Source organism: Amyelois transitella, chromosome 6, assembly GCF_032362555.1.
Source record: "Amyelois transitella isolate CPQ chromosome 6, ilAmyTran1.1, whole genome shotgun sequence".
NCBI lineage: Eukaryota > Metazoa > Arthropoda > Insecta > Lepidoptera > Pyralidae > Amyelois > Amyelois transitella.
Genome location: NC_083509.1, coordinates 6,241,183 through 6,254,393, shown reverse-complemented (window position 1 = coordinate 6,254,393; position 13,211 = coordinate 6,241,183). Strand labels below are relative to the sequence as shown.

At 34.5% G+C, this 13,211-nt stretch overlaps 1 protein-coding gene across 1 annotated transcript in view; it reads left to right on the top strand.

The window, feature by feature from the left end:
- The window catches only part of LOC106131070 (paired mesoderm homeobox protein 2A-like), a 30,018-nt gene that overhangs the window by 8,227 nt on the left and 8,580 nt on the right, over positions 1-13,211 (top strand). The window contains exon 2 of the mRNA XM_013330060.2: positions 2,718-2,914. Within this exon, the coding sequence (XP_013185514.2) occupies positions 2,718-2,914 (197 nt within the window). The remainder of the gene's footprint in view (positions 1-2,717; positions 2,915-13,211) is intronic.

Genomic DNA, 13,211 nt, shown 5'->3' with positions numbered 1-13,211 from the left:
AAAATTTTATGCTCAGCACAGATCTTAAAATGTCTAGTCAAAAAGTAACAAAAATCTTAAATAGAAAGAACATTTTTAGGGCGAGGGAAAATGGCAATGACGTTTTCTTGTTTACCTTCAAATCGTAAATGAACCGAGCGTAGGCTTTAAAAGGAAACGTCCGCACCCGGGCTCGTAAAACACAAGGCCTGCAATAACAATGAGCGTCCTGACCCGCGAATTGCAAACCCAAATTAAACATCTTATGAACAGAAACATCTTGGCGAGATCCTCTTCATTAGGTCCCGCAAATTGCGCGGGCGAAGTGGAGTGAGGGAAGGGGGCAGTGACACGACTCGATCCCCCCTCCCCGCGCCCCGAAGCCTCTATTAATAATGCAAATGAGACCGCAGCTCGGCCAAGAAGCGGGTCTCGATTAATTCCGGTTCATTTGAGGTAATTGTCGCTGTGCGTGCGGTTTGCGGTCCGCCGAATGGCGCGCTCTATGGCATGTCCACGCCTCTAATGCTCGATGGGCGGCGGAGGTAACTCTATGGTTCTGTTTTGAGATAACAAGTTTATCACTTAAAAATTGCATAATAAATTATTTTCACATTTCTCGTAGTACTTGTATTGCGTTACGATTGAATCTTGATTTAGGAAGAGTTATAATATGGTATTTCCTTTTTTCCAAGTTTATTGTGGTAAATTTATTTTCAGGCCAAATCTGAACTAAGAAAAGAAAGAAAATAGATTAAATATTTCAATCTTAACATATAAAAAAAGCTATTGGCCTTTTACTATAGTTCCACTAGTATCGGTTAAAATATTATACATCTAAGTACAGATACAGAAGTTTGAAAGTTTGTCTCTGGCTTGTGACAGTCACCGTAAGAAATTTATTTAAAATAAGTTCGGCTGTGTAGTTAATAAGGCAACTTATTACAAGACAAAGTTTGTTTAAATACTTAAGCATCTCAAATAGCCCCCTATTACTTCACAAAAAACATATATATTTAAGCAATGAAAACTAATTCAGGACTGTAAAACTGCAATATTTAAAATGTGGAAAATAAAGAGAGCTCTTGTAGCATTGGCTACGGCGTAGCACCCGCTACGAGCTACGATCGATATATAAGCCACGCGACAGCCGAAGTTACGAGTTTTTGCGGCACTCACGGAAAGCAGTGAGATATCCAGTTGCATGTTCATTTGTAAAACCTTCAAATACGTTCCTTTACACTGTTGGTACTTTAATATACCGCTATGATTTTACGTGGTATTTCCAACGTCTTTTCGTCGTCGTCGTTCTCGACGTCGAGGGCGAAGCCGCGAGCGATAGTTAGTCTAATTATATCAGTATATTAATATATATCTTGGTTTATTCTTAGTTTGATGGTGGATGGCTGAGCGTTGGACCAGATTAGAAAATGTATTAACACCTTTTATATGAACGATGAATGTACATAATATGTTGCTGAAATGAGTCAATAAAACCAATTTTTTTTTTTTTTTTTTTACTTATAAAAAAGAAAAAGGTGACTGAAATATTTATTAATACAGTACAAGTCTAAATATTAACCAGATTTCTGTGCTCAACGCCGAAAAATAACTATAATTTTTAATTAATATCGAAAATTTGTATTTACAATTAAAATTAAGTTCGTGGTTTGTCGTAATCTTAATTTTGTTATAACCATAAACATTCATGTTAATTAAAATATTACATTACTACATTGTAATACATAAATCTTATTTAAAACTCAACCCATGGATCAAGATTGGCACACATTTAGCCCTGAAAGTTCGACACATCACTTATAAAATATTGTGCTCACAAACATATGAGTATAAGGGATAATATTGAATTAAATATAATATATGGAAGTTCATTAATTGGGAAGTAGGTAAAATCTGTTAGCCGCTATCTATGTAGTTAGTATATAGGAATTCCTTAATTTTGAACCATTTTTTTTTTAATAATCTTAACCTCATATGCATAAGAAATTATTTACACATAATTGAAATAACAATACACTTAAATCTATCTCGTTTTCACTATAATTACTGATCTATAGATACTGAATGTACCACATTTAATATAATCACTTACTGCTCGTACAATAAGTTACAAAGAACGTTAAGTAAATGAGAAGCTCGTAGGTACAATCTGTTAGTGGCTATTTATGTAGTAGGTATAGAGGGCGAGGGCCCGAGAGGGGAGACAAAAATGGCCGCCGTAGTACGCAAAGCCTGCATCGCCCGAAATGGTTTGTTTTACTTTGAAACAATAAAGCCGTAACAGTTATAAAAAGATTTTAATTAAAATGATTTTACGGCGTTTTTGACCTTTTTTAAAGTTGATATTTTTGGATATAGTAGCTTTATTCAATACTGTTTGTGCGAAAGGTTTTTAAACAAAGTGATAATACGTTCCACTTTGATACAGACTATTTCAACTTCCAACTTGTAATAATTTGCTACAGTATATTATACCAAAACAATAAATAAGGAAATTTTCTTTTTTATGAAAATAAGAAATTATTTTAATGACTGGCTGACCCTATAAATTTTGCAAAACTTAACAATTTATATCCCACATCGTATATTTATTTTATTAGATTTTTATTTATATATTTAAAAATCTTACTTAAGTCTGTATCTTCATAAACATCTTCAAATATAATACGAATATTGGAGTTGCGGTCGTTTATCTAATTATTTATTTCTTTCAACAGCCGGACTCCCATACAAAGTGTATGGCAGTCACGAAGGCTCGCTGACGGAGAAGCGCAAACAGCGGAGAATCCGGACCACCTTCACTTCAGCACAGCTGAAGGAGCTTGAGCGGGCCTTCCAGGAGACGCACTACCCTGACATCTACACCAGGGAAGAGATCGCCATGAAGATTGACCTCACGGAAGCCAGGGTTCAGGTAATTTAATCTTACTTATCTTTAGTCTTTTTAATAGGATGTCGACTTCACGCTATAATAGTGTCGTTTTATGTCAGTCACGAAGGAAGAAGCACAAACAGCGAACAATCCGGACCATTTTTACGTTAGCTCAGCTGCAGGAGCTCAAGCGAACATTCGCATATTTTTGATCCTTAAAGTTAAGTATTTGTTTATCGTCATTGAATAACTAAAAATAAATAACTCCACTTTTATCTAATTGTGCAAAGAGAAGACTTATCTACAGATAGAGGATAGGAAACAACTATGTAGTTTAAACTTTTTTTGCAGGTTGCTATGTTTGAAAGATTCTTTTAAAAGGTGCTCATTGTTGATTGTGATTAATTAAATATTTATTTTACAAAAAACTAGTACAGTTTATGATACTATAATCAATTTCACTTATTTCTACGGCTCATAAGAAGAATGATTCGGCTGAATTATTAACGGCGTTGTTCCGAAAAAAAAGCGTTGTTTTCTCGCGCCGTCCGTCACATTTCCAGAGTCCAATTAGTGTCCAGTAATTCGGCGGCGGCTGACGGCCGACTACGTAAAAAAAGCAAACATTTCGCGGTTAGCTCTTGTTAATTTCATAATAGGCGCTCATTTTTATGTGAGCCGGGCGCGCGACGTGTGCTCCTGTTGAATGTTTAATGCAATCCAGAATCTCCTCGCTCCCTATAGTTATCTGATCACGTATAAAGCTACAGGCGACCCGAAGTGACTCTGAGACTTATCTCATATTCTGGGACACGACGCCCCCGACGCGACCAACGACTTATTGTACCAATGAAACAACCTCGCAATTCTATTATCTGCCTTTTTCATATTTAGGTATTGTATTGTATGTGTCTATGATTCTCATAAATATGTTTATTAAAAAAATACGGTCGAATTGCAAACCTCCTCCTTTTTTGAAGTTTCATATTTTAATATGGATGGGCTGCATGATACTCTTACATCACACTTAACTCTCGGGTATATATTGTCAATACTGAAGTCCTTATATTAAGTAAAGAAGTTAACAACTTGAAAATTTACTTAATGAATAGGGTAAAATTAGCTTCTGACCACATCATTCAATCAATCAGTTAAGACTCAGTAGGATTTTTAAATATTTTTGTCAGGTAATACGATTACTATTTATATATTCTTTTCTTATTAGAGTTGCATAATCACATTTAACAGATATGGTAAAAACAATCGCGACATTACACAGGCGGGTGGCACCCTCTCATTACGTTAAAAAGTGTATCGGAATGGCGCACGGCGGTGCCATAAATTACCCGCGCGGTCGCGTAACTCAGCGCGCGCGACTTCTGATAATTAAAACTCGCTGCGAAATACGAAACATGGACGATTAAAACAAATGCATAAACGGAGCGTTGTTGAACATGTTCGTTGATATATGACTCGTAGATGAAATAAAAGCATGTACCTTTCTTTTTTATTTTATATAGAGGTAAATGTACGAGTAGGTTATCGTTAATTTAATTCGGTATACGGAGTTTTGATATTTTTACAATCTCTTTCTCATTATAGCATCTTGAATCCCCTTGAAGCTCCCTTTAAACTATAGTGAAATAATCTGGTTGAGGTTTTATGATTACAATTATTAGTACTTTTAGAGTCTGCACTGTATTAATCGGACCTCCTTTAGCATAAGATTTGGACAAGATTATGTTTTTTAACTTTTAGGAAAAGTGAATAAAACTGAAATGATAAAAAGACTTTTCTATTTTGATTTTAAAATCAATTTAATTTCGAAACAGACCAATGTGCGTAAATGCAATTGAGTGAAAATACTTGCCCAGTTAGAAGCGGCGAGGCGAGGGGAGGAGCCGACCACACTCTCCTTTCAATTATTAATATTCATTCCCCAAATTTCGCTTTACATTCGGATGGCGAATTTCCTGTGTTGACGGCTGAAATGTTTTCGAGTTTTTTCATTGTTTCTTTTTGTCATGATAAAACAACATATGCTTAGGTACATCGCTTCTTGGATTACTAAGTTGATGCAGATGATATTACCAAATTCCTTAAAAATTTAATTAATTATTAATAGTGGGGGAAAAGAAAATACAACAAAAATAAATAATAATTTAAACTTATTAATTAATTTAAGATTAAAAAACTAAGAAAAAAAAATTGGCTTAATATTACAGAAATATGCTTAGACAATCAGTGGTTTAGTACAGACTGACAAAAATATTTTAGTAATAAATAAAATCATACACATAGAAAGAAATGTTATTAAGGAGCTGTCTTAAACGAAGTCCGCATCGACTGTCAAGTTTTTGTACAAAGTATACATCCTTTCGCTTTTTATTCTATGAAAAGAACATGATTTCAATAAAATTTTTGCAACAAAGGGAAAAATTACATTGTATTATATATTTTGTAAACCTTTCAATTTAAACTGATCATCAATCATAAGAACTAAGGCATTTTTGTTAACTTTCGGTAACACTTTATCGAAACCCAATATGTCTTTTGTAAATGAAACTGAAAGTACGTTGCATAAAAACTTGGTCATATAGAGGACTCTAAACCGAACACACAATTTGTCGACAGTCTGCAAAATGCCACCTGCCGCCACCAGCAAAAGGAATCACTTGAAAAATGACCAGCTGCTTTTTAATACACAGCGTATTTTTTCTGTGCCACGTTGTCATAGGGATAGGGCAATTTAATCCATCAAGCGATGCTGCGCACCAACCGACTCGATAAATTCTGTATTATCACAACGTTCTGGTTTTATCGCTGTTGTGTGGAGATTAGTTAATAATTGCGGAAAGTCACCTGTTTTCAGTTTTTCTTTTCTACATAAAGGGGATTCAAGTATTTAGTTCATATAAAAAAATGGGTAATATGGGCAAAATTTAATTGAAGTAATTTGACAGTTGTAAAAGTAGTTAGTTAAACTTTAATTGAATTCAAATATTAGGACGACTTTCATTTAAAATTTTTTTTTTTTTTATTTTAATAAATTTTCTTCAAGTTTGTATGTGGTAGGTAATAAGTAAATATAATATATGTAATTTTAACCAATTTGATTGCATGCCATATCGTTAACAATCATGTGCTTCAATTCCTTTGTTGTCTAAAGCGCTAAATCATGAAATTCATGTAACACAATTAGAGAGTAGAATTCCGGGCAGGCGCGGGGCGTCCCCCGGGGCGCTGGTTCAAGATGTAAGATCGAGAGCTGGATTGACATTTTGCTGGCGTCTCTCGTCTCCCGGCGGCCGGCGTGTCAATCTTTATTGCAGCCGGCCGCCGTCACGGCCGGCTGACCGCTCCACTGCAATAACAATGAGGCTTGCCCTCATGTGACGTCATAAAACGCCATTTTTGCGTGCCACCAACTAACTCTGGAGAGTAAATTTATACAGTCATTCTCAGATGAAGGTGCTATAACATGAAGAAGAACCTCAAGCCATCGCACATCCATTGATTAAAAGTCCACATTAACATTGCAACTTTGAGGATTATGATATGATTCTTAAATAATTAGAGCGATTTAACGAAAAGAATAGGACCACTACATCCCTTTCCTATTAATGTCGTAGAAGGTGACTACGGGATAGGGTTATAAACTTGGGATTCTTTTTTAGGCAACGGGCTAGCAACCTGTCACTTTGTATGAATCTCAATTTTATCAGTAAGCCAAAGGGCTGAACGTGGCGTATCAGTATTTTCAAGTCTATTGGCTCAGTCTATTACTTGGTTATGAACTAGTTCTATACATACATACACAACATAAACATAATATAAACAAATCGGAGATGAATCGGGATGTTTAATGCGAATTTACTAGCTTCCCTTTGAGTGTGATCCGTTGCAGGCGCAGGTGTCTCGCACATGCTGCGCACGCGACCGCCACGCGCTCACAAGTCGCTCTGATTAGACCATGCGCATTAGACGCACTTGCCCTAAGTGTTTGTCGTCCGAACAACAAATGGGGAATAAAAACAGTAATTGTGTGTTTGAATTGCTGCGCTGGTCGTTAAGATACCGTAATATTGTTATTGTTGGGATGTTCATATTAATGGAGTTCCTATTTATTTGTTGTTTGCTATGTAAGTAGCAACGAAAGAGATATAGCCGCAAATTGTTTTGATGAGAGAAAGATATATTTTGTCAGCATAGCATTCTCTCATATCTAAGCTTCAAATGCTGCAGGTCACTAAAGAAGAAAATTTCAAGGGTTGAGTGATTGGGTTTACATTAATTATCAGTAGGTACCTACTACTGTTTGTGTAAACATTTCAAAACACAAATTTTAAGATATGTGTTTTATATAAATATCGAGCGCGAATACGAGTATGTGTATATTATGTCTAATAAGTTACCAACAAGATCGGTTAAAAATTGTAAAGTTGTTTCAACTTAAATCAGCTTTGTTTTAAACCTATCCAAAATGTAATATTTATACTTGAAACTGGATTTATTTTACTCAAGTCGTTGTGATATAAAGAAATAAAATTTATTCCTTACTTATCCAGCAAGAATCGATATCCAGACCACAACGGCTGATGGAAACAATAAAGGCGCTGTAATGGAAAGGTTTACTGTTAACCCTTAGTTAATCGCGTTGATTGCCGGCGGTTATGGCGCGAGTGGATTAAGTAATCACTTAACGGCGCGAGTCGGATGTCACTCGATGCCCATACGCGATTATTTTCCGAGCGACCAGAGGGAGACGGACACGAGATCAGATAAACGTTCTAAATAATTAATGTGAATGAATGATTAATAAAGACATGATCAGATAACCTTTTCATTTAGGGAACTAACATTGAGTAAATCCTCGGGAAGAGGTTATGTTTATACCTATCTCCTGAATCTTGTGTTATTGTTATGTAATTTTTACCTATCATAAATCTTGAACTTACTTTGCAGCTTAATCTGTCTTTGATCCTTAATATTTAAATAAAATGATTTATTTAAATATTATATATATTACTATCTTTTTCCTATTATAATCTCGATTTATTACAGTTTATTACTTTTATGCTAGGAATCCGCATAAAGTTATAATTAAAGCGACGTTACGCTAATATAAAAACAAAACGAAAAAAAGATGTAAAGATCACTTGACTAACTTGGCAAATAAACAATTGATCATAATAACCCTTTATCATTATACACATTTCTATTGGGTAGTAAACAGGCAGAGAAATTCTAGTTTAAAATAAACAAGAAAACTATTAAGACATAGATTTAGACATTGCTCAGAGAGAAATGCGCACGTAAATAATTCTTATAATGTTATTAATCACGCATTATCAAGTTACTCATTATATACAACATAAAGTAGACCACTTTGTATTTTCCACAAGCCACCACTTCAAAAAATAAAGCGTATTACACACTTCAATACCCATAAGGGCGTGACATTCGACACGGTTGTAACAAGGTCGATATCACCGGACAAGCATGGTTGATGGCGCCGTGGGAAGTGGGCATAGTGCGCCCGCGCAGCTCCCGTGGGACGCGACGCTGATTCGTTACGATTAACCGATTAACATCTCAATATCATTTTGGCACTGATATGGATGTCACTAGCATTAATTTATCAGATAAAGGCATCAAATATTCACACGGATATATTTGTACTGCCTAAATGATTTTGTTGTGTTCTATATTGTATTAAAAGAGATCCATACAATTGTTTTTAAAAATTATCTTCCATGTATAGATTATATTTGTCAACGATTTTATTTATACCTACATAAATACTTGATGAACATACACACGAAATATTTGTTACAAAAAGTTATATTTTGTATTATGAATATCTACTCGTAAATCATGCAGTAGTTTAGATAATTCATATTTCCTGTTTCCTTTTATGTATAAATCAATGAAAATACAGATGAAATAAATAAACTAAAATAAACTGCAAATAAAATGATTTAATATCGACTTAGAAATTGCAACTCAGAGATATAATCTAATAGAACACTATTTTTGCATGAAACGCCATCAGTCTTCTTTAGTTATTCACGATAAAGTGCAAATCGTAGCAAGCACTTAAGTGATTAAAAGTCGAGCGAGGTTGCGCGTAGAGGGGCTACGACGCTACGAGCGCTGTTCTACGAGAATTGTCATACGGATTAGAAATTAATGAATTTATTTTTTTCCTTTTGCATTATCATAAGTATGTATTTATGTATATGTTTATTCATCTGTCTGTTTTTTTGTATACTGACCGACCGACGTTGATAACTGCATTGGTAAAATTACAACCTTAATTAAAAGCACCTTAGGAACTTGATGTGGATTTAAATCATATAGTGACTGAATGAAGAGCTAAAATATTATTCTAAAATATTGACATATTAATGTGTACTTCCTGATCAATGAACTTGAGTAACAAATTTAAACAGACGACAAACTTCTGATCTATAAATAGGTATACAGAATACGAGTCTAAGAGACTTAAAAAAATTGCTTGTACTACGTTACCCATAGATTGTCGCGAAATAATATTGGCAATCGTGAGAAACTATGACTTTGTGGTTCTCATATTAACAAGTCTCAAAGGTAAATTTGCCCTACAGCACTATTTACGAATTTTATTTCTATTACTGACATAACACAAGTTTATCATTAGAATTTTTGCAATAACGATAAATCTTTCCCGTTCCCTCGCAGCGATTTTTATATTTTTGTCACCGTCCCACCGCCCTTTTGTAGGAGATTCTGATGTAATTATTTTTCATTTAGCTTGGTACTTGTTGTGTGGTCCCGAGGGACGCCGCGGGATCAAGTGCAGCGATCGTCCTCGCGAAACGAAACTACAATTTGAATGTGAGAAAATTGTTTCGTGGTGCGGCGCCGATTTGGGAATTGTAATTGGGATTTTCTCATGGTGTTACATCGAGGGGATCTTGGATTATAGTTTTATTGCAATAGAGGGCTGTGAATCATATATAATAATATAAATACACTCTCAACATAAAATTAAAAATAAATTGCCATTTGTGGAAGGCATACCTACCATACGTACCTATGTCATTTCTGCAATGTTGGAGGTATACGCTTAAGACATATTATAAATAAATAATAAATAAATAACAAATAAATATTGCGGTTGCTCTAAAAAATCAAAGTTTATGGATAAAAAAAAAATCCTCTACTGCTTAAAATCGGTTATTTATAATATTTAACTAGCTCTTATTGGTGTAGTTGTCCCTAAATTTTAAGCTGATGTAATGATTAAATCCTAAGTTCCATTACCATTTCCAAGTACATATTATAAATCTAACTGTAACATACAATGAATATCACAAATTACAATGCAAAAATAGTATCACATTACAAAAAGTAGTCCGATTACTAGCGAAAACAGTGAGTTCAGGGGGGCGCAGGCGGCCGTCACTCGCGATCAGGGACGCGCAATATATGGATGTCATAACTAGTCCAAGCCCACTGTGTGGCGGGAAGTACTTTGCTTGATGTGTTTATGATTTAACTGGATATTCTACTGCATTTTGTTTGGTTTACATAATAAATAATTCTTGTTCCTCCTTGCTTAAGTACTGGTTGCATATTTATCACTCTGGAGAGGAGCTTGGGACCGTATTGGATCGATCATGGATACACATCCAGTTGCCTGAATGTGCAGGTTTCTTCGCATTGTTTTCCGTTCACCGTAAAAGCTTCTTTTTTATACAAAAATTATATACATACATTTAATCACGTCTATATAGTGACGCTGATAGTCCACGTTCAGCTGTTTGGCTTAATTATAGAATTGGGATTCAAATAGTGACAGGTTGCTAGCCCATCGCTTAAAAGAAGAATCCCATATTTATAAGCCTATTCCTTAGTCGCCTTTTACGACATCCATGAGAACGGGACTTATTATGAAGCACTACAAATAGTTTCATCCTGGAAAAAAAAATGCACTCGTATCAAATATCTTTCCTAGATCTTATATTTGGTATTGATCTTTTATTTGGTACTCAATTTGAGTATTTATTAATACTAATAGTATTTAGTCAAATTCAATTAAATTTCAGATGATACATTTGCTACGTAAAGTACCATTCATATATTAATAGTTACTGATTTCGATAAACCAAAGCTGTTCTAACCTTATTGGTTTCACAGAAATATTTATTTAAATTTCTAGAATTTATAAAATAATAAATACGAACTATTTTTGTATCAATCGAACCCCACAGTGGGGCAAACCGTTAGACAAGTGCCATTTCTCTCTCTCGAATAATTTACCCTACAAGGGGCAAGTGCCGATATTGTCCGTGTATCCATTGAAGTTTATTTATCGCTTATCCTCCCCGTGTATTGTCAAATTTATTATCCTAAATATGAGAATCATTTACTGTACATAATAGTATCGAAAGTTTATTCTAATATGAAATACTAAAGGCCGCCTGCGACTTCGTCCGCATGGAAATCCTATACATCCCGCGGGAACTCCGGGATAAAAAGTAGCCTATATGTTATTCTGGGTCTTCAACTACCTACATACCAAATTTCATCGTAATCGGTTCAGTAGTTTTTCCGTGAAAGAATAACAAACATCCATACTGACATCCTGAACTCGTACTAATATTATAAATGTGAAAGTTTGTGAGTATATACTCACAAACTTTCACATTTATAATATTAGTACGAGTAGGATTAAATGTTACAACATTACATTACGATTTTGGAATTTTGACTTGTGAAGCTGTCACCGTAATAATTACTATTTTGCGTGTTGCACGTAAAAAAAACGTCATCACTGTATTACTACATTTTCAGACTATACATATTTGTTAAATGTAAATGTCAATTACGTTTCATTCGTTGAATATTTATTGACAGAAAATCTTCATCAAACTTGTAAGCCGTTACTAAAGTCGACGAGAATCAGAGTCACAGAGACTTTTTAACAGATATTATAATTACACTACACACATTTCTACTCGGTTCCTACAAAGTTTAAGGTTCTGGCTGTCAAAAGGCACTTTCTATCTCTTTACGGATAATATATACTAGGTATGTTGATTACCTACTCCTTTATGCAATAATTGATAAAACGACTGTTTCAGTTTAGTAGGTTAATTAAACTAGATATTGTACACAATTTAATTTTATCTTTATTTGCGAATCAAATTATGATCGTAGATTTATTTAGAAACATCTGCCGATCGCTATCGCTTATTTGTCGTGTCGCGTGCCGTGATCTGCTGATTACCACTCATTGTTTCCTAGAAACATTGCTCCGATCATGGTGATTCGTCAAAATCGATTCAAATCTGTTCCATTTTTAATTGTACGATTTATAGGGAAGTGTAGGGAACACGGCGATTTGTAGGGAAGTGCCAATCTACGGTTTTCGAATGATTAATCGTACTATTGTCAGAGTTCATATTATATCGGTAGGAGTTACAACCCTTAACTGGACGCATTATTTTTAGGTAAGTATTCAGTGAGGATGGTATACCTAATGGTTACGTGTTTATTTCAAGATAAATAAGGGATTATGTTTCCAACTCAGTACATTGATTATTTCAACAAACCCTTTCATTAACACTCTCAATTGGATAACATAACGATAAAATGATAAGTTTCTGAACTTAGTTGAGTTCATAAATCAGTGTACATAATAATGATCAAAACTGGCTAGTTGCAGCTCATTTCGTGTTTATTTATGAATGGTGGAGATAATGGGGGCTGTCGCGACGCAATGTAGCGTGCTCGTGGACGCATCTGTCAAGGGTCTGCGGGCCGCCGTCTCGTTTTTATGATACGCTTGTCACTAAAAATTCATTTGATTTTTTAACAATTACATAAAACGTTCATGCTTACTATAGTTTTTGTTCTAAGGTCTAACTACAGATGTGAAACTTAACTTATGTTACAATATCATTTATGTAATTATACGAATTATTTCACAGGTGAACGTAGAATAGATATTTTTCAAGTTATTAAGTTTCCTAATTTATAAATGTCTGCTGAAGTAAAGTAAAAAAAAAATACCTTTAAATACTTACTTTCTACTACAAATTTTCTTTCAAATTGTAATAAGTACATATAAAGCTTTTCCGTTCTTGAACGAATGAAAGAAAACGCACAGCCGGTACTACTGACTGTAGAAAATTGAACTTTGGTATGACGGTTCCTATCAGGTGTAGGGGAGCACTAAAAGAGGATTTCCCGAAATTCTTACAAGAACGAAAGTTAAAGAGCTTTTTGTATGTTGATACCTCTTAATTATGGTTCTGAAATTCTTTAATAATAAATCGTTTCAGGGTTC